This window comes from Cebus imitator, unplaced genomic scaffold, assembly GCF_001604975.1.
Source record: "Cebus imitator isolate Cc_AM_T3 unplaced genomic scaffold, Cebus_imitator-1.0 Scaffold72, whole genome shotgun sequence".
Taxonomy (NCBI): domain Eukaryota; kingdom Metazoa; phylum Chordata; class Mammalia; order Primates; family Cebidae; genus Cebus; species Cebus imitator.
The window spans coordinates 7,474,032-7,501,177 of NW_016107387.1; the positions used below are offsets into that span (position 1 = coordinate 7,474,032).

A 27,146-nucleotide genomic window follows, 5' to 3' on the forward strand; every position below is an offset into this window, starting at 1 on the left:
AAACTCCGTCTAAAAAAAAAAAAAAAAACAACAACAACAATACGAATTCAGCTGATTTATGCTGCAGAAATCTTGCAATGCTCAAAATTGGATGCACCCAGATACTTCTGAAGCTGAAAGGTCAGGATAGAACCAGAAACAAGATTGGTTGAAAGTCCTCATAAAGAGCACCCTCTTCACTCTGGCTCTCACTCACTCCAGTAGAAGCTAAAGATTAAAAAGTTCAATGAATGTCTACTTAATGATTCATTCATTGCTGTGTCTACATAGTAATTCTTCTAGCTGGTTCCCAGGACACTGGTAGCCAGGCTTCTGCCCTCAGACAGGAGACTGGAGGGGTTCTCTGTGAGAAAGTAACTGTCCCACAAAGAAAGATCTATAAATATTAACATGTGGGGATTCTCTAGCAAGGTGCCAGGGTCTCACCTGATCACTCTATACAGTAAAGCATTCTGGCTGACAAGCACTGTCCCTATAGACAATTTCCAGGTAGCACTTTAGCATCTCGGTCTAAATCAGATGATGATAGCCAAATATTTGAGGAAAGCCACTAACATGGCAGACACTAAAACAAATAATCAAATACACAGAAACTCAGGAGACAGACAGTACATAGAGAAAAAGAAGAAATACACTATCAAATCTACCAAGAACTTAGAGAAGAAATTGTGTCCTTGGAACGAGTAGAGGCATCTTTAAAAAGAGAACATTTGGAGAACAAGAGTTCTTGGAAATTAAGAATATAAGAGCAGAAAAATCTTAAAAAATCAAAAGAAGTGTTACGAATCTCCAGAAAGTGGGGAAAAGGGACAACAAAATAAATAACAGCGAAGAAAAGACAAGAAAATTAAAGGATCAATCTGGGAGGTTCAATAACTAATAGGAGTTTCAGAAAGAGCAAAAAGCAAATGGAGAAGATGTGGTGGTTCACACCTGGAATCTCAGCACTTTGGGAAGCCAAGATGGGAAGATCAGTTGAGACCAGGAGTTTGAGATCATTCTTGGCAACATAGAGTGACCCCTGCCTCTACAAAAAATAAGAAAATTAAGTGGGTGTGGTGGTGTCTACCTGTAGTCTCAGCTACCCAGGAGGTTGAGGTGGGGATGATCTCCTGAACCCAGGAGTTCAAAGTTACAGTGAGCTATGATTATGCCACTGCACTCCAGCTTGGGTGACACAATGAGATCCTGTCTCTAAAAAGAAGATGAGGAAGTGGGGCCCTAGGCCTGGCCCATCAAACCATTTTTCCCTCCTAGGCCTCTGGGCCTGTGATGAAAGGGGCTGCTGTGAAGATCTCTGACATGCCCTGGAGACATTTTCCCCACTGTTTTGGCAATTAGCATTTGGCTTCTTGTTACTTATGCAAATTTCTTCAGCTGGCTTTAATTCCCCACCCCACCCCCACCCCAAATGGGTTTTTCTTTTCTATCGCATGATTAGGCTGCAAACTTTTCAAACCTTTATGCTCTGCTTCCCTTTTAAACATAAGTTCCAATTTTAGATCATCTCTCTCAAGTTCAAAGTTCCACAGATCTCTAGGGCAGGGGCAAAATGCTCCCAGTCTCTTTGCTAAAGCATAACAAGAGTGACCTTTACTCCAGCTCCCAACAAGTTCTTCATGGCTATCTGAGAGTATCTCAGCTGGACTTCATTATCCATATAACCTTAAACATTTTGATCAAAACCATTCAACAAATCTCTAGGAAGTTCCAAACTTTCCCATTACTTTCTGTCTTCTTCTGAGCCCTCCAAAGTGTTCTAACCTCTGCCTGTTACCCAGTTCCAAAGTCACTACCACATTTTCAGGTTATCTTTATAGCAGTGCCTCACCTCCAGTACCAATTCTTTGTATCAGTTCGTTTTTCACACTGTTATAAAAAAATACCTGAGACTGGGTAATTTACAAAGAAAAGAAGTTTAATTGACCCACAGTTTCGCATGTCCAGGGAGACCGCAGGAAACTTACAATCATGGTGGAAGGTGAAGAGAAAACAAGGACCTTCTTCACATGGTGGCAGGAGATAGAAGAGAAAGTGAAGGGGGAAGAGCTCCTTATAAAAACAACAGATCTCAAGAGAACTCATTCACTATCAGGAGAACAGCATGGGGGAAACTGCCTCCATGATCCAATCACCTCCCACCAGGTTCCTCCCTCAACAGATGGGGATTACAGTTCGAGATGAGATTTGGGTGGGGTCACAGAGCCAAACCATATCAAAGGGTATGCTTGGCATGTGGTACAAAAATTATATAAGTTTGACACCAGTGTGAAATTTCTGGACACTAGAAAAATAGATTACTAAAACTTTTCAGAGTGGAAAAAACAGGTCACATATAAAGAATCAGGAATCAGAATGGCATCAGACTTCTTACTGGAAATTAGAAGGAAATGTAGCGGCACAATCACAATTCTAAATATACAAGATTTACAAACTGTAACTCAGTGTACAGCCAAATAGAATGAAACAGTGAGGGGAGAATAAAGACATTTGCAGACTTACAGGTTCTCAAAAACTTTACCTCACATGCATCCATTTCTTAGGAAGTTACTGAAGGATGTGCTTCAGCACTCTGAAGGAGTAAATCAAGGAAGAGGAAGAAATGAAATCCAGGAAATGGGACAGCAACACAAAAAGAGTGAAGGGGTTTCCTGGAAGCAAAGTCATAGGATGATAGCTACACAGAAAACTAGACAGCAGCCCATCCGGATTGCAGCAGGAGGAGAAGAAGATGCTCTAGGAGAGACATCTCCAAGGAAGAAAGAAACTTGATAGTTTACTTGATGGATTGGAATATATTGAGAAAAAATTAGTAATATAAAGAAAGTGAAGCAATCACTATGGTACCCATTTTACTATCACATAATGTCACATTGTAAACCTCAAATATATACAATAACTTTAAAAAAAAAAAAAACAGAGTCAGTTTACAGAGGCGGAAACTGACACTACAATACAACCAGTACATTATAACTTTAAGATTCAAATGCTGACCTACTCATTATCGATTATAAATATATATGTAAAATAGTTTTACTACTAAATCAGCCTTTTTTTTTTGCTTATAATGCTTAATAAATCTGCCTTTAATTATCATTTAAAAAAGAAAGTGAAGCAAAAATGTCATTTTAACCCCTCCCCCAAACAGAAAATTTTATAAGAAAAGAAATTTATCACAGTATATGATAGGGCTCAGGTGTAAATAACATTTATATATTTATAAAATGTAAATAAACAATAAGTTTATTTATTGTTTAACAAAATGGTGATAAAACTATATTGGGAGATGGAAGGATCAAAGTATGTTGTGTGAGTTGGTTAAGAGCAAAACATTATCTTTTGTCATAGGAAATCAATATATAACATCAAAACTGGTAATGAATGAATAGCAGTATAAGCAAATGCTAGAAGAAGTGATAAGCGTGCTTAAAGTGGCTGTCCCCAGAAGGTGGGAGTGGGTAGGGACAGCTCAGAGAATTTTAATTATTTGTGATACTATTTGATTTTTCAAACAACATACATTTATAGCTTTGATAAAATTAAAAGTTATTAAAAACAGTGGGCACCGAAGAACTAATGAGTATAGAATGATAAATTTGATGTGGACTGTAAGAAAATACATTGTCCTTCCTTCCTGCAAATAACCATTTATAAAGATGAAAAGATGCTCCAAGTAGCACAACTCTAAGAGGAAAAGAACATATAACAGGTAGTTTTACAACAGTTCTCAAGTTTCTAATTCAAACGTTGGCTACCTTGGGATAGATTAACCCTGGTGTGACTTCTCTGTGTGCTTCAGAACAGAGACTCGAAGAAGTCCGGTTCTGGAAGAAGGAGTTAGACGACAAACTTGAACAGCTTGTGAATGAAACTGATGATCTACTCATATATAAGATCAGATTGGAAAAAGCCCTGGAGAGCTTGAAAGAGCCCTTGCACATTACTGAGACATGCCTGGCATACAGGTAGGAGGGAAGGTCCCTCAAATGATTCATCTGTTGTGACAAATGAGATGCTGGGTAGTAACCTTTTATGCTGGCTGTGTGGAATAGTGAATTAGAACACGGCAATTGAGCAGGTGTTCTTTTAGAGCCTGAAGTTATCCCAGCATGCCCCTGGTGCCAGGCAGTGCAAGGGGCACTAGACTTATTTCATGCCTCAACTCTGCTCTTGACTAACTCAACTCAAATATACTTTAGGACTAGGCTTGGCTGTGGGAATGGAAAACTCTAAAATAACATTGAGTTTAAAGAAAATGATTTCTTTCTTTCTCACATTTAAAGAGTCTAGAGATAGTCGTTCAGGGTTGGAATGGTGAGCCACAGTTTTAGGGTCCAAGATTAGCCTGTCTTATTGTTCTGCTGCACATGGCTTTCACTGCCAATGTTACCTCGTGATTTAAGATGGCAGCTGGAGCTCCAGCCATTATGTCTACATTCCAGCAAGTAGAAGTAAGTGAGGTCTGGCATTCATCATTTCTATTTGTATCCTATTGACCAGAACTTAATCACATGACCACACCAACAGAAGCTGGGAAATGATTTGCTTTACTTTGGGCAGCCAGGTACTCAGCTAAAAAATCAAGGGTTCTGCTGCCAAGGAAGAAGGTGAGAAGAGACACTACAGCTCCTGGGGGATAGTACGTCCCTCCAATGCAGAGCTGCACAGAAGCACCCTGTAATCCAGACAGCTCTATATTAACATGCCTTTTATTATTTTTTCCCTCCTATAAATCCATTGAATAGAATGATCAATAGAATGATCCTCTCTACTCTGGGGTGATGCTGGTTTCCAGACCTGGGTCCTGCCACAGCCCTAGCTGGAGTGCCCTAATGTCTTCTTGCTGTTACCATAATCCCCTGTAATCTAGTGTACCCTCCACATTGGCTGTTGAGTGAACTTTTCCCAAAGTAGATTTTTCCAGGTCACCGCCATGCTTAGAATTCTTCAAACCCCAATGGCTTCAAGATAAAATTTAAGCTTCTTAGCTTAGCAAACCAATGTTCATCATTATAGGGACCCCAGTGACCTCTCCAGGTCCATATCTCATTCCCAATAGTGGGATGCGCTTAGGTGTGTGGAGCTACTTGCAGTTTCTCAAAGGCACCATGACTCTGTCTTCCTGGAAAGCCTATTCCTTACATAAGGGTAACCAGGACCCTTTGCAGCAACCAGGAAGCAGTCTTCCCAGCCAGATTTAGAAAGTCTATGAAGCAAAGAGAAATAGCAGCTCATCAAAGAGCTCAACACCCAGCTGGCTCAAGTCTAAGCCTAAGGATAATTATAACGTACAGGTTGCTAAGTTTATTGAGCATGTACTATGTGCCAGGTACTGTATCTTATGCTTCTATATCTCATTTGTAGTGTGCCGCAATCCTATGAAGTACTAATAATTATCCCTATTTTACAGAAAAGGAAACCAAGGTACAGGGAGGTTATATAGTGGCTAGGGGCACACAGCTAATGAGTAGGGGAGCCTCCTTGCCAAGCACCATCGTGCAGGTTGAAAAAGAGCAAAACATCATCCAGCAGGGTCTGTTTGGGAGGAGGATGGCATAATGGCTAAAAGCACATGTGATGCACAGTTCCTTGACACTGGGTAGGTCACTTCTTAATCTCTCTGAAACTCAGTTTCCCCATCTGTAGTTGAAAGGGCTAAGAAAGAATATTTATATATAAAAAGCTCAGCATGGCCGGGTGCGGTGGCTCATGCCTATAATCCCAGCACTTTGGGCGGCCAAGGCAGGTGGATCACCTGGAGGTCAGGAGTTTGAGACCAGCCTGGCCAACATGGTGAAACCTTGTATCTACTAAAAATACAAAAATTAGCTGGGCATGGTGGTGCGCACCTGTATTCCCAGCTACTCAGGATGCTGAGGCAGGAGAACTGCTTGAACCTGGGAGGCAGAGGTTGCAGTGAGCCGAGGTCACATCATTGCACTCCAGCCTGGGTGACAAGAGAAAAATTCCATCTTAAAAAAAATAGCTCAGCACAATGCCTGCCACAGAGTAAGTGCTCAGTGGTGGAGGTAATATTAATATTGGTGTTGTTACGAATAGTTATTATTACTATAAAACATCTTTCTATATTCAATTGTTTGTCTACACACTGGATGAGGATCAAGGATGTATCATTATTATTTAAAACTTTCTTCTACTTGGGGAAAAAGGTCCATTTGGCATGTTTCAGACCAAGTGACCAGTCACCAGTCAATTTTTCTTCATTGTGTTTGGATGTTTTGAAGTCACATAGACACCAACTAATATCCGTCATCCACTGTGTCACCAGATGGATTGGGTCACACTCGGATCAGTTGTGCAGGTCGTTCTGACAGTGTAGACATTAGCCAACATCGAGTCACCTCGTGTTGCACGTGTTGGCTGACTGGCTGCCTTTCCCCCTGCCAGGGAGAAGCGTGTTGGCATTGACCTGGTGCACGACACGGTGGAGCATGAGCTGATAAAGGAGGCTGAGATCATCCGGGGTGTTATGGCTCTGCTGACCCGTACCTTGGAGGAGGCTTCTGAGCAGATTAGGTATGTTTTGGGCTGCTTTCCAAATCTCCACTGGGAATTTTGAGAAGAGGCAGTGCCTACAAAAGCTGAGCTCCATGGCACAGAAAGAATGGGGTTCAACACTCCCACTCCCACTTTGTGCTCCCAGATCTCCCAGCACTCAAGGTAAGAGCTGGCCACATCCCTCATACATGGCAGCCGCCCTCCGGTAAGGGTGGGGCTGGAGCTGGATTTTACCCTGGTTATAAACTGGAGGGCGCTGGAGCCCACTGCCTGGGCTGACCCCTCACACACAGTAGGCTCTGCAGTGGTGACGCTGGAAAACGTCAGTGTAGAAGGGAGGATCTCCAAGTCCATGTTTGGTTACGTGGATTTGTCACCAGGCATCAAATGGTATATGCGTGAGTGTTGGGGTGATGGGAGTTGGGGAGGCAGTACCATCATCCTGCACCAGACCTCGCTGCAGCTTCACGTTCCAGGACCTCCCCGAGGACCTGTGGGTGCCACCTGGGCATTCCAGAGGCAGAAACCCAGTTTACTTTCTCTCTCTTCAGGATGAACCGCTCTGCCAAGTACAATCTTGAGAAGGATTTGAAGGACAAGTTTGTGGCCCTGACCATAGATGACATCTGCTTCTCACTCAACAACAACTCACCAAACATCAGATATTCTGAGAACGCCGTGAGGATTGAGCCAAAGTGAGTGTGTCTTGCAGTCTTCCTCGTGCTGTATGTGTTGGTGGCATGGTGATGTCCCAGTGTTTCTTAGACAAGCAAGACCTAGTGACTCATCCTTGCAGCTGGCTGAGAGGTTGGAAGTGGTGGGCTTGGGGCAAAGGCAGTGCTAAATGGTGATGACCTTGACATTGGGCCCAGAGACTCCTGATCCTCCAGGTTAGGCCTACTAACTAAGAAAGTCTGACACAAAAATTTTGAAGAATAAAAATGTATTCCTTCATCTATACATGTTTTTAATAAGTAAAAGAATCTAAAAATGTGTGAAGAGCAAATTAATTTTCCTCTTTCCATTTTTACATCCACTGAAATAACCAGTGTTAGCTGCATGTTCATACAAACATATGTACATATGCACTCACACATGGTAAACTTTGTTTAGTTTATAAAAATGAGATTATACTATGTACCTTTTCTGTGACATCTAATCATTTGCATTTTCAGTTAACATTATATCACAGCCTAATTCACTCTACTTTTTAAAACCTTCATTTTCAAATAAAGCATATATATATACAGGAAAGTCCACAAATAATAAACATACAGCTCAAGGCATTATCATTGTGTTAGTTACCTTTTGCTGTATAATAAGCTGTCCCAAAACTTTGCAGCTTAAGACTATAAACATTTATTATCTCATGGTTCCTGTGGGTTGGGAAGCCAAGCCCTGTTTAACTGGGTGTCCCAGTCTCAATGTCTTCTGAGGCTCTAGTCAAGCCAGCTGCCAGGGTTGCAGTCCATCTGAAGGCTCGAGCTGGGTGGGGTCCAATTCCAAGCTGATTATGGGTGATGGTGGGCCTTGGTTCCTTGCCATGTGAATTTCACCATGGGGAAGTCCCATGACATGGCACTGGTTTCTCCCATAATGAGTGATCCGAGAGACAGAGAGAGAGAGGGAGGGATGGAGGGGGAGAGAGAGAGAGATTGAGAGAGAGAGAGAGAGAGAGGGAGAGAGAGAGGGAGAGAAACCCATGACAGAAGCCAGTTTGTTTTTTTTTTATATCCTTATCCCAGAAGTGACATCCTTCTGTTTGTGAGAAGCAAGTCAATAAATTCATCCCAAACTCAAGGCAAGGGGCAAAGGCATGAACACCAGGAGGGGGGTGATCACTAAGGGACATCTCAGAGGCTGCCTCTAATCACAAACTGAAGAAGCCTCATACCGCCGCTAGGCCAAGAAAGAAAACATTATCACAATCCCTATTATGTTGTCCTCTTCCAATCAATACTCCCTCCCTCCCTCCTGAAGGTAATAACTTTCCTGACTTCTAATAGGGTTGTTTTTCCGGCTTTTCATTAAATAGCATTAAATACTAGTGGTGTGTGTGTGTGTGTGTGTGTGTGTGTGTGTGTGTGTGTATGTGTGTGTCTGGTTTCTTCCAATTAACATTATTTTGAGGTTAATCAGTGTCATTCCAGAAGACAGAGACAGTTCCTCTTCAAACTAGTAGTTTATTCACTTGTTTATTTAAATCTGTATAGATGTATGGTTTCTATTTTATTCAGTGTATTATAATCTGTTACATTAGTATTTATTTTGATGCTCAAATTATCTCTAGCTGTGCTATCTCACCCAAGTTACTTTATTTTTCTGAGCCCAGATTTCCTCATCTGTAAAATGGGGATTATAAAAGTTAGTTGGCTCACTTGGCCATCATGAGGATTAAATGAGATTATGTCTATAAGTTGCCAGCCCAATGCTAGAGTAGGGAAGTTGCCCAAAGTGACAGCTATTGATACTGGCAGACCACTATGTGCTCTGCCTATAGATAGGGAAACATTCTAGGTGCTTCTGGTAAGAGGTTAGATATGGCTCATCCCTTTCCCCAATCCCCTTCCCTACCCCAAATATACTGTGAATGAAAGCATGGGGTCTGTTTCAGCTCTGTGAGTCTGGAAGACTGGTTGGACTTCTCCAACACCAACGTGGAGAAGGCTGACAAGCAGCGGAACAACTCCCTGATGCTAAAAGCCCTGGTGGATCGAATCCTGTCCCAGACAGCCAATGATCTGCGCAAGCAGTGTGATGTGGTGGATACTGCATTCAAGAATGGGCTGAAGGATACCAAGGATGCCAGGGACAAGCTGGCTGTTCATCTGGCCAAGGTGAGGCCCCTTGAGGGAGCATGGAAGAAGAGCAGATTCAGGAGGTTTCATCATGGAAAACAAGAAGACCCCTGGGCCAGACCGCTAGACTTCTGGGCTTGTAATACTGGGTTAACTCATGGGTAAGGGTCATTTATATCTCTCCAGCTTAGCAGCAGGCCTTGGGTTTTCGGGGACTGGAGTGGGACTTTGCCCCACTCTGGGCCTCCATCGTCACTCACTGCTGCAGAAAACAGAAATACAGAGGACAGAGCCTTGAGGCAGGAGACAGGAGGCTTAGGGGCTGGCTGCAGCTTTGTGCCTGGCTGTCTTCCCACTCCAGTCACCACTCCTCCATATGCAAAATATGGAAATGGGGTGCATGCTCTCACATGTCCTTTAGGACTCTGAAGTTACAGGAGTCGATGCAGCCAGTTTCTCCAAACCGGTTGTAGCTTTAGGTCTCTAGCTGGTTGTTACTCCTGGTTATCCAGGGTTGTGCTGGTAAATTGGCTCTCAGAGGGTGTATTTAGTCCATTTTCACACTGCTGTAAAGAGCTACCCAAGGCTGGGTAATTTATAAAGGAAAGAGGTTTAATTGACTCACACTTCTGCATGGCTGGGGAGGCCTCAGGAAACTTACAGTCATGGCAGAAGGTGAAGGAGAAACAAGCACCTTCTTTACAGGTGGAAGGAGACAGAAAGAGTGAAAGGGAAACCGCCACTTTTAAAACCATCTGATCTCTTGAGAACTCCCACTCTATCATGAGAACAGCATGGGGGAAACTGCCCCCATGATCCAATTACCTCCCACCAGGTTCTTCCCTCAACATGTGGGGATTACAATTTAAGATGAGATTTGGGTGGGGCCATGGAGCAAAACCATATCAGAGGGGGTTAGTATTGGTATTGTAAATATAGTGTGGGAGTATTTGTACTATAAATGTCGGCAAATTCTACAGATTAGGATCCTTCCTATAGAATTTGCCATTATCTGTGGTACGAACACTCCCACACTGGTGGATTTCAAGTTACCCATTTCGGCAGGCCACTTTGAGCCTGCCCTGCACTTTACTGCTGGTGAAGCTGAGATAGAGAGGGGAAGGGCCCCAAGGTGGGAGGGTGAGAGTAGAGCCCAGGCCTTCTCAGCCCCTGAATCCCTGTCCTGCTGCCACATTCTTAACATTCCCTCCCGGAGCTCAGAGTCCAATTGTGGACAAGATTTTATTTCTGTGACATGCAGGACAAACCAGGGTATCACTGAGGGTGAAGCTGCAATATTCAGTAAACAGAGAGGTAGACAAGCCTAGTGGAAACCAGTAGACGTCAGAACCAGACATATTCAGTTTGAATTGTGGCGTCAACACTCGCTGTGACCTTAGGGAGACATTGAAGCCCCCTGTTCCTTAGTTTCCTTCTTGATAAAATGGGGAGAAACAATAGTCTTCGCCAGACAGGGTTAAATTAGACAACTTGTATAAAATATTTACAACAATGCCTGGCACGTATGCATTTCACACACACACACACACACACACACAATTTGCATATATAATTAACATATAATACTATACATATAACTAATAAAAAACGGTTGATTGATGATGATGATGATAGCCAAGGAATACTCCAGAGACTTCCTGGTGGAGTGAGAACTTAGTATAGGCCTTGAAAGATGGATCTAAGACAGGAGAGGAGTAAGGAGGGGAGAGCACTGAGAAGAGAGGAAGAGGCTAAGGAGGCAAGAAGCTGGTTCACAGGGGCCTGTGGGGAGCCCAGTCCTGATAAAGGAGAAAGGACCTGCAGGAGCTGGGAGATATGAGGCTGAAGGTTTGGAAGGGACATCTAAAACGAGCATTTCGAATGGTCTGGACAGGCTGGAATGACGAGTTAAAACCAATTACGTGAAATTGAACAGTAGCAAAAATAAAGTGTTTCACGTAGGTCTAAAAAATCAATTGCATTGGCTGGGTGTAGTGGCTCACGCCTGTAATCCCAGCACTTTGGGAGGCTGAGGCTGGCGAGTCACTTGAGGTTAGGAGTTTGAGACCAGCCTGGCCAACATAGTGAAACCCTGTCTCTACTAAAAATACAAACATTAACCAGGCATGGTGGCATGCATCTGTAGTCCCAGTTGTTTGGGAGGCTGAGGCAGAAGAATTGCTAGAACCCAGGAGGCAGAAGTTGTGTTGAGCTGAGATTGCACCACTGCACTCCAGTCTGGGCAACAGAGTAAGACTCCATCTCAAAAAAAAAAAAAAAAAAAAAAAAAACAAAAAAAAAAAAAAAAAAAAAAAAAAAAAAAAAAATCAATTGTACTAGCACAGAATGTCTTAGCAGCAGCATGAATGAAAGTATTTTCGCTGAAAGAACATTGAGAGCAAACCACCAATAGATGGAAGAGGCATCTAGAGCTTCGGAGCTGATGGTCCTGCTCTTATCTGAAGTGGCGACCTCACGTTAAGGATGGTTAATATCATTGATGATGAGAATGATAGTCACATTGCATTGGGTGCCCTGTGCCATTACATTACTATGTCTTGGCAACACTGAAATGGGTAGATATCCTTATCATCTTCTGAGAGACAGGGAAGAGAAGCGTTTTTCCCACTTTCACACACCCCTCAACACAACACTTCTGACACCAGATGTATTTATTGCTCCTCACACCAATCAAACAATTTTCTAGCAGGCGCCACCTGGGTGTCCTCTAATTTAATTGAGTTCTCACACTGTCTGACTGGAGGTAGCATCAGATCCCAGGGCTCAGTAGGGCTCAGTTCCACAAGACTGCCCCTGCTTCAGATGCCAGTCACAAGTCTCGGGCTGTGTCCTGTGCTTTTGGACCAACCAGCTGTAAATCAACATTCCCATGATCTCCTTTTGGAGTTGAGTTAATTTGCTAGAGCAGCACACAGAACTCAGGGAAACACTTGACTTACATCCACCCATTTATAATAAGGGATATTGCTAAGGATACAGATGAACAGCTTGATGAAAGAGATGCATAGGGCAAGGCACATGGGAAGGGGTGTGGAGCTTCCATGCTCTCTCCTGGCACCACCCTCCAGAAACTTCCACATGGTCAGCTATCCAGAAGCTCCCTGAACCCTGACCTTCTGGGTTTTTATGGGAGCTTCATTACATAGGCATGATTGGATTGAGTATCAGCTCAACCTTCAGCCTTTCTCCCCTTCCTGGAGGTTGGAGAATAAGGCTGAAAGTCCTAACTCTTGAATCCTGCCTTAATCTTTCTGGGGACCAGCCTCCATCCTGAAGCTATTCAGGGACACCAGCCAACAGACATTTCACTAGCATACAAAAGACACTCATCACTCCAGAGATGCCAAGGGTTTTAGGAGTGGGGAAGAAGACCAAATAAATATTTCACAATATCACATGTTACCATTTGAAAGATGTGGAAACTGAGGCTGAGAAGACGAATCACTTTGTTAAAGTCTTGTGAGTAGTAAGAAGCAGAGTTGGGCATCAAAACTAGGTCTGCCTGACTCCTGAGCTTGCACCTGTCCCCACCCCCACGTTGTGATGGAAACACAAAGGCTACGTTCTCTTCTGGCCTCACACTGTAGGAGGGACCAGATGGACTCAAGAGCTCACGCAGGAGGCAGCCTGGGTGAAGAGGGACCCAAGGCTCTGCAGGTGACAGGAGCAAAGACTGTAGGGCAGCAGGGTCTAAGAGGGATATGATGCAAGCCACATGTGTCATTTTACATTTGCTAGTAGCCTTTTTAGAAAAACAAAAAAGTAGAAAACAAGTGAACTTAATTTTTATGTTTTATGTAACCTGCCACATGAAGTATCACATCAACTTGTTATCAACATAAATAATGACATATTTTACATGTTTTAAGTCTTAGAAATCTGATGTGTAGGATTTGACACTAACGGTGCCTCTTGTTTAGGAGAAAACACATTTCGCATGCTCAGCAGCCACATGTGGCCACTGGCTGCTAGGTTAGTGCAGCATTGGGTCTTTCTTCAACTGGGTGAAGCCTCACGTAAGTGAAATGGGCTTAGAGATTGTGGCCATTTTCACAATATTGATTCTTCTTAACCATGAAAATGGAATGTTTCTCCATCTGTTTGTGTCCTCTCTTATTTCCTTGAGCTGTGGTTTGTACTTCTCCTTGAAGAGGTCCTTTACATCCTTTGTTGGTTGTATTCCTAGGTATTTTATTTCTTTGTAGCAATTGTGAATGGGTGTTTGCTTATGATTTGTCTCTCTGTTTGTCTGTTATTGGTGTATAGGAACGCTTGTGATTTCTGCACATTGATTTTGTATCCTGAGACTTTGCTGAAATTGCTTGTCAGTTTAAGGAGATTTTGGGCTGAGATGATAGGGTCTTCTAAATGTACAATCTTGTCATCTGCAAATAGAGACAATTTGACTTCCTCTTTTCCTAATTGAATACTCTTTATTTTATTTTTTTTTCTTGCCTAATTGCTCTGGCTAGAACTTCCAATGCTATATCAAATAGGAGTGGTGAGAGAGGACATCCTTGTCTAGTGCCAGATTTCAACGGGAATGCTTCCAGTTTTTGCCCGTTCAGTATGATATTGGCTGTAGGTTTGTCATAAATAGCTTTTGTTGTTTTGAGATATGTTCCTTCAATACCTAGTTTATTGAGAGTTTTTAGCATAAAGGGCTGTTGAATTTTGTTGAAGGCCTTCTCTGCAACTATTGAGATAATCATGTGGTTTTTGCCTTTGATTCTGTTTATGTGGTGAATTACATTTACAGACTTGCGTATGTTAAACCAGCCTTGCATCCCCAGGATGAAGCCTACTTGATCGTGATGTATAAGCTTTTTGATGTGCTGTTACAATCGGTTTGCCAGTATTTTATTGAGGATTTTTGCATCGATGTTCATCATGGATATTGGCCTGAGGTTTTCTTTTTTTGTTGAGTCTCTGCCAGGTTTCGGTATCAGGATAATGTTGGTCTCATAAAATGATTTGGGAAGAATTCCCTCTTTTTGGATTGTTTGGAATAGTTTCAGAAGGAATGGTACCAGCTCCTCTTTGTACCTCTGGTAGAATTCGGCTGTGAACCCGTCTGGACCTGGACTTTTCTTGGTTGGTAGGCTATTAATTGCTGTCTCAACTTCAGCCCTTGTTATTGGTCTATTCAAGGTTTGAAATTCTTCCTGGTTTAGGCTTGGGAGGGTGCAAGTGTCCAGGAATTTATCCATTTCTTCCAGGTTTACTGGTTTATGTGCATGGAGTTATTTGTAGTAATCTCTGATGGTAGTTTGAATTTCTATGGAATCAGTGGTGATATCCCCTTTATTGTTTTTTTATTGCACCAGTTTGATTCTTTTCCCTTTTCCTTTTTGTTAATCTGGTAGTGGTCTGTCTATTTTGTTGATCTTTTCAAAAAACCAGCTCCTGGATTTATTGATTTTTTGAAGGGTTTTTTGTGTCTCTATCTCCTTCAGTTCTGCTCTGGTCTTAGTTATTTCTTGTCTTCTGCCAGCTTTTTCGTTTTTTTTATTTTGCTCCTCTAACTCTTTCAATTTTGATGACAGGGTGTTGATTTTAGATCTTTCCTTGCTTCTCATGTGGGTATTTATTGCTATAAATTTCCCGCTAGACATTGCTTTACATGTGTCCCAGAGATTCTGGTACATTGTGTCTTCGTTCTTTTTGGTTTCAAGAACATCTTTATTTCTGCCTTCATTTCATTGTTTATCCAGTCAACATTCAGGAGCCGTTGTTCAGTTTCCATGAAGCGGTGCAGTTCTGAGTTAGTTTTGTAATTCTGAGTTCTAATTTGATTGCCCTGTGGTCTGAGAGACTGTTATGATTTCCTTTCTTTTGCATTTCCTGAGGAGTGATTTACTTCCAATTATGTGGTCAATTTTAGAGTAGGTGCAATGCAGTGCTGAGAAGAATGTATATTCTGTGGATTTGGGGTGGAGGGTTCTGTAGATGTCTATTAGGTCCACTTGGTCCAGATCTGAGTTCAAGTCCTGGATATCCTTATTAATTTTCTGTCTCGTTGATCTGTCTAATATTGACAGTGGAGTGTTAAAGTCTCCCACTATTCTGTATGGGAGTTTAAGTCTCTTTGTAGGTCATTAAAAACTTGCTTTATGTACCTGGATGCTCCTGTATTGAGTGTGTATATATTTAGGATCGTTAGCTCTTCTTGATGCATTGATCCTTTTACCATTATGTAATGCCCTTCTTTGTCTCTTTTGATCTTTGTTGGTTTAAAGTCCATTTTATCAGAGACTAGGATTTCAATTCCTGTTTTGTTTTTTTTTTCTCTCCATTTGCTTGATAAATCTTCCTCCAACCCTTTATTTTGAGCCTACGTGTGTCCTTACATGTGAGATGGGTTTCTTGAATACAGCACACCGATGGGTCTTGACTTCTTATCCAATTTGCCACTCTGTGTCTTTTGACTAGGGCATTTAGCCCATTTACATTTAAGGTTAATATTGTTAATGTGTGAATTTGATCCTGCCATTTTGTTGCTAGCTGGATGTTTTGCCCATTAGTTGATGCAATTTTTTCATTGTGTCGATGCTCTCTACCATTTGGTACATTTTTGGAGTGGCTGGTACTGGTTGTTCCTTTCCTTGTTTAGTGCTTCTTTCAGGAGCTTTTGTAAGGCAGGCCTGGTGGTGACGAAATCTCTCAGCAATTGCTTGTTCATAAAGGATTTTATTTCTCCTTTGCTTATGAAGCTTAGTTTGGCTGGATAGGAAATTCTACGTCAAAAGTTCTTTTCTTTAAGGATGTTGAATATTGGCCCCCACTCTCTTCTGGCTTGTAGGGTTTTTGCTGAGAGATTTGCTGTGAGTCTGACGGGCTTCCCTTTGCGGGAAACCTGACCTTTTTCTCTGGTTGCCCTTAGCATTTTTTCCTTCATTTCAACCCTGGTGAATCTGACAATTATGTGCTGTAGGGTTGCTTTTCTTGAGGAATATCTTTGTGGTGTTCTCTGTATTTCCTGGACTTGAATGGTGGCTTGGTTTGCTAGGTTGCGGAAGTTCTCTTGGATAATGTCCTGAAGAGTGTTTTCCAGCTTGGATTCATTCTCTCCATCACATTCAGGTATACCTATCAAATGTAGATTGGGTCTTTTCACATAATCCCATATTTCTTGGAGGCTTTGTTCATTTCTTTTTACTCTGTTCTTTCCTTCTCATTTTATTTCATTGAGTTGATCTTCAATCTCTGATATCCTTTCTTCTGCTTGGTCGATTCAGCTATTGAAACTTGTGTATGCTTTGTGAAATTCTCATGCTGTGTTTTTCAGCTCCATCAAGTCATTTATATTCTTCTTTAAGCTGTTTATTCTAGTCAGCATCTCATCTAACCTTTTTTCTAGGTTCTTAGTTTCTTTGCATTGGGTTAGCACATGTTCTTTTAGCTCAGAGAAGTTTGTCATTACCCACCTTCTGAAGCCTGTTTCTGTCAATACGTCAGATTCATTCTCCATCCATCTTTGATTGCTACCTAGTGAGGAGTTGTGATCCTTTGGAGGAGAAGCGGCATTCTGGTTTTGGGTGTTTTCATCCTTTTTGCACTGGTTTCTTCCCATCTTAGTGGCTTTATCTACCACAAGTAGTTGGTGACTTTTGGATGGGGTCTCTGAGTGGACGTCCTTTTTGTTGATGCTAAAGTTATCTCTTTCTGTTTCTTAGTTTTCCTTCTAACAGTCAGGCGTCTCTGCTGCAGGATTGCTGGAGGCCCACTCCAGACCCTGCTTGCCTGGGGATCACCCATGGGGGCTGTAGAACAGTAAGGGTTGCTGCCAGTTTCTTCTGTTATCTTCATCCCAGAAGGGTACCTGCCAGATGTCAGCCTGAGCTTTCCTTTATGAGGTGTCTCTTTGGGTATACAGGGGTTGGGGAGCTGCTTGAGGGAAGGTCAGCTTTATTTATAAGTTCCTGTTGTGTTGCTGCTTTTTTCATAGATGCCCTGCCCTGCACAAGAGTAGTCTAGTCACAGCCTGCCAGCAGAGGCATTGCTGAGCTGCCACAGGCTCTGCCCAGCTGCTATGAACTGCCTTGGTAGTGGTGGTCGCCCTTCCCCTCCCTAAGCTGGACTGTCCTGGGTGCAGCTGTCCTTGCTGTGAAACTCTCAATCCAGAGTGTTTAAGATTGCTTGTTTTGTGGGGGTGGTACCCGCTGAGCCAGACTGCCTGGCTCCCTGTCTCTGTCCCCTCCCTTTCAGGTGAATGGGCGGCTCTGTCTCCCAGGCGTTCCAGGCTCCAGTTGAAATGGCTGCCCAGATTTGTGTGAGTTTCTGTGTGCCAAGCTGGCACCAGCTGAAACTGCCATGCTGAAAACTCGTGGTGATTTTCAGCTTGGGAATATCCTGGTCTATGGGCAGTCAAAATTTGTTTGGAAATGCAGTGGGCACTCACCCTCTGCTGTTCTTGCTGGGAACTGCACTCCGGAGCTGTTCCAATTTGGCCATCTTGGATCCTGACCCTGATGATTGCTTTTCTATGAGTTGGGAATTAGTCTGGTAATGTCAATGTGTATTATATTCTTTCAGCAAACCTATAGTGTCCTTGCAAAATAAACACAGTGGTCTGACAGCTAATTGATAAACAGAACCTATGTTCGACTAGGACTTAAAAGTGCAACTCACAAAGCACATTTTTCTTGTTCTAACATGATGGGTATGCACTGTGCTATGGTTTGAATGTCTGTGTCCCCTCCAAAATTCATGTTGTGAATTAATACCCAATGCAACAGTATTAAGAGCTGGAGTCTTTAGGAGGCAATGAGGTCATGAAGGCTCCACCTTCATGAGTGAGCTTAGTGCTTTATAAAAGGGCTGGATGAAACTAGCTAGGTCCTTTGCCCCCTGCCTTCTACCATGTGAGAATGCAGTGTTTGTCTCCTCCAGAGGATGCAGTAGCAAGGTGCCACCTTGAAGTGGACAGTAGCCTAACCAGACACTGCACCTTGCCAGGGCCTTGATCTTGAACTTCCCAGCCTCCACAACTATGGGAAATAAATTCCTGTACTTTAGAAGTTACTCAGTCTCAGGTATTTTGTTATAGCAGCAGAAACAGACAAAGACACATTGTTAAGAAAACAATAAAATAAGATGTCACTGTATGGTGATACATGGTTGGAAAACTGTCAAGTTATAAACATGTCACTGTGATTTATAGTGCTCTGGACAACAGTGCAAAGCCATAAGAACATCACATTCAGTTGGTCATCATGACTTAGCTATGCCATGGTAGTTCAGAAGCAATAATAAATAAATGAATAAGCATGGCTGTGTTTCCATATAGCTTCACTTATGGGCATTAAAAATTTAATTTTATATAATTTTCACATGATAATATTCTGCTTTTTTCTCCATAACCATTTAAAAATTTTAAAACCCATAAGACAATAAAAAGAAAAACTATACACCAGGAGAAAATATTTGCAAAATACATATCTGATAAAGGATTGTTATCCAAAATATACAAATAACTCTTAAAATTCAACAATAAGAAAACAGATCAACTGAAAAAGAACAAAAGATCTAAACAGACTCCTCACCAATACACATATACAGAGGGCATGTAAGCATAAGAAAAGATGTTCATTTCATATGTCATTAGGGAACTGCAAGTTAAAACAACAAGATACCCCTATACACCTACAGAAAATCCAAAGCACTGACAACCCCAAATGCCGGTGATGATGTGAAGCAATAGGAACTCTCATTCATTGTTTATGAGAATGCAAAATGGTGCAGTCCCTTTGGAAGACAGTGTGGCAGTTTCTTACAAGGCTAAACATACTCTTAGGATTCAGCAATCTCCTTCCTTGGTATGTGCTCAGATGAATTGAAAACTTATGTTCATACAAAACCCGGCATATGAATGTCTATAGTAGCTTTATTCTTGATTGCCAAAGCTTGAAAGCACCTAAGATAGGTGAATGGATGGATAAATTGTGGTATTATTCAGCACTAAAAAGGCATGAGTTATCAAGCCATGAAAAGACATAGAAGACTATAAACCACTGCTCAAGGAAATGAGAGGACACAAACGGATGGAAAAACATTCCATGCTAATGGATAGGAAGAATCAATATCATGAAAATGGCCATACTGCCCAAAGTAATTTATAGATTCAACGCTATCCCCATCAAGCTACCATTGACTCTTTTCACAGAATTGGAAAAAAGCACCTTAAATTTCATATGGAACCAAAAAAGAGGCCACATAGCCAAGACAATCCTAAGCAAAACAAAACAAAACAAAAAAAAAACAGAGCTGGAGGCATCAGGCTACCTGACTTCAAACTATACTACAAGGCTACAGTAATCAAAACAGCATGGTACCAGTACCAAAACAGATATATAGACCAATGGAACAGAACAGAGGCTTCAGAAATAATGCCATACATCTATAACCATCTGATCTTTGACTAACCTGACAAAAACAAGCAATGGGGAAAGGATTTCCTATTTAATAAATGCTTTTGGGAAAACTGGCTAGCCATGTGCAGAAATCTATAACTGAATCCCTTCCTTACACCTTATACAAAAATTAACTCCAGATAGATTAAAGATTTAAACGTAAGACCTAACACCATAAAAACCCGAGAAGAAAACCTAGGCAATACCATTCAGGACATAGGCATGGGCAAGGACTTCATGACTAAAACACCAAAAGCAATGGCAACAAAAGTCAAAATAGACAAATGGGATCTAATTAAACTTAAGAGCTTCTGCAAAGCAAGAGAAACTATCATTAGAGTGAACCAGCAACCAACAGAATGGGAAAAAACTTTTGTAATCTACCCATCTGAAAAAGGGGCTGATACCTAAAATCTGCAAAGAACTTAAACAAATTTACAAGAAAAAAACAACCCCATCGAAAAGTGGGTGGAGGATATGAACAGACACTTTTCAAAAGAAGACATATATGGAGCCAACAAACATGAAAAAAGCTCATCATCATCACTGGTCATTAGAGAAATGCAAATCAAAACCACATTGAGATACCATCTCATGCCAGTTAAAATGGCAATTATTAAAAACTCAGGAGATAACAGATGCTGGAGAGGATGTGGAGAAATAGGAATATTTTTACACTGTTGGTGGGAGTGTAAATTAGTTCAACCATTGTGGAAGACAATGTGGCGATTCCTCAAGGACCTAGAAATAGAAATACCATTTGACTCACAATCCCATTTACCCAATGGATTATAAGCCATTCTATTATAAAGACACATACACACATATGTTTATTGTGGCATTGTTCACAATAGCAAAGTCTTGGAACCAACCCAAATGCTCATCAATGATAGACTAGATAAAGAAAATATGGCACATATACAACATGGAATACTATGTAGCCATAAAAAAGGATGAGTTCATGTCCTTGTGGGGACATGGATGAAGCTGGAAACCATCATTCTCAGCAAACTGACACAAGAACAGAAAACTAAATATATGTTCTCATTCGTAAGTGGATGTTGAACAATAAGAACACATAGACACAGGAGGGAAACATCTCACACTGGGGCCTGTCGGGGGGTGGGGGGCTAGTGGAGGAATAGCAGGGGGTGTAGGGATAGGGGAGGGATAGCATTAGGAGAAATATCTAATGTAGACGACGGAGTGATGGAAGCAGCAAACCACCATGGCACATGTATACCTATGTAACACACCTGCACATTCTGCACATGTACCCCAGAACTTAAAGTATAATAAAGAAATTATTTTAAAAAGAAAAGACATAGAGGAATTTTAAATGCATATTGCTAAGTGAAAGAAGCCAATTTGAAACTCATACTGTATGATATGAATCATGATTTCAATTATGTGACATTCTGGAAAAGACAAACCTATGGAAACTAAAAAGATCACTGGTTGTCAGGGGTTCCAGTGGGTGGAAGAAGGAAGGAAGGATCAATGGGGGCACCCCAGGGGGTCTTTAGGGCAGTGAAACATATTCTGTATGATATTGTAAAAGTGAATACATGTAGTTATACTTCCGTCAAAACCCATAGACTCTACCAGGCTCAGTGACTCCTGCCTGTAATCCTAGCACTTTGGGAGGCTGAGGTGGGTGGATCATCTGAGGTCAGAGGTTCAAGACCAGCCTGGCCAACATGCAAAACCCTGCCTCTACTAAAAAGACAAAAATTAGCCTGTTGTGGTGGCTCATGCCTGTAATCCCAACTATTTGGGGGGCTGAGGCAGGAGAATCTCTTGAATCCAGGAGACAGAGCTGCAGTGAGCCGAGATTGTGCTACTGCTCTCCAGCCTGGGTGACAGAGCGACTCCATCCCAAACAGATAAACAAACACCCATAGAATGTACAACACAGAGAGTGAACCTTCATGTAAACTATAGACTTTAGTTAATAATAAGATATCAATATTGGTACATCGATTGTATGAATAACAAATGTACTACACTAATGCAAGATGCTAAGAATAAGGGAAACCTAGGTGGGGCGGAAAAAGCATATGCGAAATCTACTTTCTTCTCAATTTTTCTTTAAGCTTAAAACAGCTCTAAAAAAATAAAGTCTATTACTTTAAAAAAATTCTTATTTCACAGTCTGTACAAAAACAGGTTGCAGACTGGATTTGGGCCATAGGCCATAGTTTGCTGATTCTTGATCTCACTCATAGCAGTAGTAGCTTTATTCTAAGTGTATGGTTATCTGTGTATTTTGGATGGTTAAGGTATTTGTAAAATTTAAGAGATTTGGCCTGTTTTTCACAAATTACTTTACAATATGCGATTAAATAATTGTTTTAGCCAATGATTTTAGCTGAAACTTTCACTTTGAAGATAGCATGAGAATATTTAAGAGAATTCAAAGCATCATCGTTTTTTACTGATTTATTAGATTGACAAATCTATTTAAGAACTCCAGAAGGTCTTATTTGTTAATTCAAATCTCTTAAAACGTTATATATCAAATTGATAAATGCTGCTTTAAATAAATATTTGAAGAACTTTAAGTAAATTTGAAGTGGGAGCAACTGTTAGTCAAAATCAGTTTAAAGTAATTGTTGGTATTTGCTAAATTTAAAAATAGCATATCTGTGAACTGGACTTATTAAAAGATTAAGAAATGTTTTAAAAGAAACTTAAGAAAGCAAAGTACAATTTCTGGACCTCATTGGGATGTAATTTGGACAAACCAACTCTGACCAAAATATATGGACTATTGGTGAAATTTACTCTCTAAATATTATAATAATATTAAAGAATAAATCTTTTGTCTCTTTTTTGGTGTGATAAAGGGTACTGTGTTTATTTCAAAAGAAAAAAAAAAAGAATCCTTAGGCTTAGAAATACACTCTGAAATATTTAAGTGTAATCATATCTGAGATTTGCTTTAAAATAACTAAGCTGATGGACAGGAGTATAGATTAAGCAAGATTGGCCATCTATTGCTCATTGTTCAAAATGATGATGGGTATACGAAGTTCCTTATTCTATCTACTTTTGTGTATATTGCAAAAGCAGATGTAAAGTTTTAAAAAAATTCTTAATGAAGAAATACATTTTTAAACCAGTTAAATATTAATTTTGTTAAAACCAAGTAACTTAAAAGTAGTCTTTTTCTGTGCATAAAGTCACTCACAAAAATACCAATCAAATTCGGACTGAACTGCTCCTTCTTTCCCCAGGCTTCCAGAGGACAGAGCTGGTGCTAGCGGGGGGAGTGGTGAGGAAATAGGCAACTCTCTGCTCACGATACAAAGGTACCCTGTACCAAGGCGAGCAGGCGGCTTTGAGCAGCAGTGAGATCCCACTCTGGCCAAGCCTTTGCTGAGGGCATTCTCCTGTGGGTAGATGAGGTGACAATGCCCGGTCCTGTCCCTTCAGTCCATAAGGTTCTAAGCCTGGGTGAGTGACCTTGCCCACCAGCAATCACTGCTTTAGGGAAGAGAGATCAGACTGGCATCCTGCTTAAGAAGAAATCTGAGCATTTCCTAACTTACATGACCACAACTGATCTGCTGTCAGCTGTCGAGTTTTGAGGAGCACAACTTGGCCTCACCTACTCTAATTCTTTTTGTAAGGTCATGGAAGAGATTGCTTCCCAGGAGAAAAATATGACAGCTCTTGAAAAAGCCATCCTTGACCAAGAAGGGCCAGCCAAGGTGGCTCATACGCGCTTGGAGACCAGGACACACCGGCCGAATGTGGAGCTGTGTCGCGATGTTGCGCAGTATAGGCTAATGAAGGAGGTTCAAGAGCTCACCTGCAACATTGCAAGGTAGGCTAGCAGCCAGGGGCAGAGGGCCGTCGGGTCTCACTCCCAACCCGGATTTCCAGCAGAGGCTCCGTAGTGACCAGCAGGGTGAATGAAGCCAATCTGCTCTGTAATGTTTGAGGAATCCTCCCTAGAGGGCAGTCTCCACCACCTCCCGCCAAAATTGTTGCCTTGCAGAAAACGGATCCCTATATGGAATGACTCTAAAGAGGTCCAAATCTAGATGTTTAGGTAAAATCTGCCATTTTAAACGTCAGCATTTCATAAGGTATCTACGTCATGAATCTGGCCTGTGGCCACCAATTTGAAATCTCTTTTTTCATTATGCTTTTTATTTTAAAATTAGCGAAATCTTTGTCTTAATGAGGAGAGAGGAAGGGAAGAGGACATATCAATTTGGCTGCTGTACTGAACACTGCGGAACATTCTTTCCCCTGAAAAAGCAATACATAGAGAGAAATTATTCTCTTCTGTTCTTCCTCTTCTCCTAGATTGAAGGAAACTTTAGCCCAAGCTCAGGTAGAGCTGAAAGGGCTGCATCGCAGACAGCTTGCCCTGCAGGAGGAGATCCAGGTCAAAGAGAACACCATCTATATTGACGAAGTGCTGTGTATGCACATGAGGAAGTCCATCCCACTTCGGGACGGGGAAGACCACGGGGTCTGGGCTGGGGGCCTCCGCCCTGATGCTGTCTGCTAATAGGCAGGCTAGTTCCAATTCTCATTAAACCACATTGTAAACAGTAGTTACAGTAGTACAGAGCTCTCATTTCAGGCTGGCAGAGCCTCTAAGCAGCCTGCTGCAACCTCTTGGCTGGCATTCCAAGCCTGCTCAGGGGGCTGATTTGGGGGCAAGTTTCTTTTCTTATGCTGCTGGTGTGGTGTTCGCCTAACAATTAAATTCCATGTTTTAGCACAGGCCACTCTTATAATGCCACAGGACTTGGGGCCCCAGGAGAGGGTTTCAAGGCATTTCAGTTCAGATTCAATTCAGTAAAGCAGCTGGGGTGGATCACTGTCTAGACCATGCCCCTCTTGCTCATGAGATGGGATGCTAAGCTTTCTCTTGGATCTCAAAATTTCTTTTCTCTAGAAAACAATGTGCTGATGGCTGACATAGACCCCTCTGGATGGTCCACAGGAAGCTTATTCAAGTCCTACAAAACCTAGGTGAAAGAGCAGCAGGCCCCATCAGGAGTCCTCTTGAGCCTGCAGGCACCTCTCTGGGTCTTTCTCTGGAGTGAAATTTGATCCAGGGGCAAGGAATGAGGAGTGGGTGAGCCAGGTTGCTGTTGTCTGGGGTTATGGGGTCACAGAGTGGGGATATCTCCAGCTCACAGGCTGGAGGAGGGCTCTAAGGGCGCCTGTGGACACGCATGTCAGCTGTGGGGGGGCAGGCGTGGGAGGGGCAGCTGATGGGGCTCAGCTGATGGGGTCAGCCTGTGTGCAGACCCCAGGAACTGCAGTCTGAAAATTGCCAGGCTGGGAAAGAGGAGGCAGACTTTCCCGGGCTCCAAGTGCAAGCTTTTCCAGGTACCAGTAACGTGCGTCCTTACTAATGTGTACCTAATGTGAGTTAGGTGGTAGTTTCCAGACCAATTAGCAATCATTGGGAGTGTTTTTTTTTTCTTTTAAATACTCAAATAACATAAAGAAAAAGAAAAAAATTCCATTCATGCCATGGGTTCAAGTCAAGGGTTAAGGCTGTAGGTTCTGGAGTCTGCCGTCTGTAGTACAGGATCTCCAGTGGTCCCTACTCATAGGGTTATGGGGGCGCTGAATGAAAGCACCTCCGTAAAGGGGTTCATACTGAGCCTCTATCATGGGGCAGCAAGTGTTTGATGAATGTGAGCCATTGTGAGCAGCCCCACCCTATACCAGCATAATTTCTGCACAGTTGTACTCATAGCGTAGACTCAATTTCATATAGTTGTTTTCTTCCTTCACTGTTAATTGCAAGCCATTGTTCATGTTGCTAAATTGTCTTTATAATTATTTTAATGGTTACGTACCTCTTTAAAAGTTTTCAGCAAGACTGTTTCATATACTTACTGTTTCTTTTCCAAAGGGAGTTCGGCTTATGGGTGGCGTCTGCCTTCCGCTGAGTTGCAGCAGCTCAGGGATCTTGCTGGGTGACTGTCAAAGGAAGACCTTTGCTGTGAAAAGCCATTCATTCGTTCCTTACTCCGCTAACATTCAAGGAATACCTTCTAAGTATGAGGTTTACCATCTCACCACCCTCCCACGTGTGAAGCTGCCGCTACGCTCTAGTAACGTTTGGTTCCCTGGTGCTTATGGACACCTGATAGTGTGAGGCTCAGAAGACCTAGCTTCTAGTTCCAACACTAGCCAGGAAAGTTTCTCTCTTTCCTTAGGGCCACCTGTAAAGTAAGGAATGGATTGTATGGCCTGGAGCTCTTCCTATCCTTGCCATTCCCTGAATCTGGCTGTCTATCTGCACGTATGGCGTCATAGGACACAATGACAATGCTGGGTGTGGGCCTAATTCCTGGGAGCTTTACAATCGAAGTTTTCCTTGGTCCAGAGACTCTTTGACATCAGAAAGGGATGTTCCGGATTTGGGATGGAGAAAGCCCCTTTAAGGCCAAAAGCACTGGCTTAATTCTGATTTATGCTGCAGGTGCTGAACATCTCAGAGTGCCAAGCAAATACACAGCGGTTCCCATGCCCCAATCAAGGAGGGAGGCCCCTCTCTGCTGGGAAGTCTCTGGGTGCTCTTCTGCTCTGGCTCAGAAGAGTCTGAATAGGCCTCCCCCCTCACTGGGCAGACCTCAGAGGCTGTGCTAACTTAGTAGGGTTAAGAGGTCTGTCCCAGAGGATGCGGCCAGCAGGGTATGAAGACGTTGGGCAAAATCCCTCCTTGTGACTACAGCTCTGCGAGCCAGCCAGCCTCAGTGGTGGATTCAGATTTCAGGCTCTGCTGGGAGATGTGATTCAGATCAGCTGGTGGATCAGTTCCACCGTCTACCTGTGGTGTGATCCCCGACAAGTTACTCAATTGCCCTGAGCTTCAGTTGCCTAATGTGTAAATAAGACTAATAAAGGCTAGGTCAGTGAGATAACACATGGAAGACTCTCAACACAGCGTCTGGCACGTGCTGTTTTTAAGGGAAATGTGATTTCGATTCTGGTTGAGGTCATTTCTCAACATGTAGACACAAAACGCAGAAACATCTAAGATTTCAAGGAAACAACGTTTTGTTAGTAAATCTGCTCACGCACTTCCTGGGTCTCATTGGGTATCATTGTGTTTCACAAATGAGAGCTGATCTTAGCCTGTGTTTCATGAAAGGCATCTGCCATTAGCCCACAGTTTCAAGAGCCTTTTTAGCTACTGTTAAGGCGATCCTGTTTCATACCCCTCTGACCCATCCAAACCAGATATCTTTTCAAGATAAAACTTTCTTCTTAGATAATATAAAATTTATTTTTAAATATCATCACTTAAATTGGGAGTCATTTGGCCAGGCGTGGTGGCTCACACCTGTAATCCCAGCACTTTGGGAGGCCGAGGCAGGTGGATGATCTGAGGTCAAGAGTTCAAGAC

At 42.2% G+C, this 27,146-nt stretch overlaps 2 protein-coding genes across 3 annotated transcripts in view; one reads left to right on the plus strand and one right to left on the minus strand.

Moving 5' to 3' along the window:
- The window catches only part of TEKT1 (tektin 1), a 31,976-nt gene extending 7,652 nt beyond the window's left edge, over window positions 1–24,324 (plus strand). The window contains exons 3-8 of one of the 2 annotated variants that reach the window (XM_017531740.2): window positions 3,800–3,965; window positions 6,409–6,537; window positions 7,071–7,214; window positions 9,134–9,356; window positions 23,386–23,582; window positions 24,071–24,324. In XM_017531740.2, the coding sequence (XP_017387229.1) occupies window positions 3,800–3,965; window positions 6,409–6,537; window positions 7,071–7,214; window positions 9,134–9,356; window positions 23,386–23,582; window positions 24,071–24,278 (1,067 nt within the window). In that variant the 3' untranslated portion in view covers window positions 24,279–24,324. The remainder of the gene's footprint in view (window positions 1–3,799; window positions 3,966–6,408; window positions 6,538–7,070; window positions 7,215–9,133; window positions 9,357–23,385; window positions 23,583–24,070) is intronic. The other variant, XM_017531741.2, reaches the window with a different exon arrangement.
- LOC108306442 (polyunsaturated fatty acid lipoxygenase ALOX12-like) overlaps window positions 1–27,146 on the minus strand; it is a 271,605-nt gene that overhangs the window by 85,078 nt on the left and 159,381 nt on the right. The window lies entirely within an intron of this gene.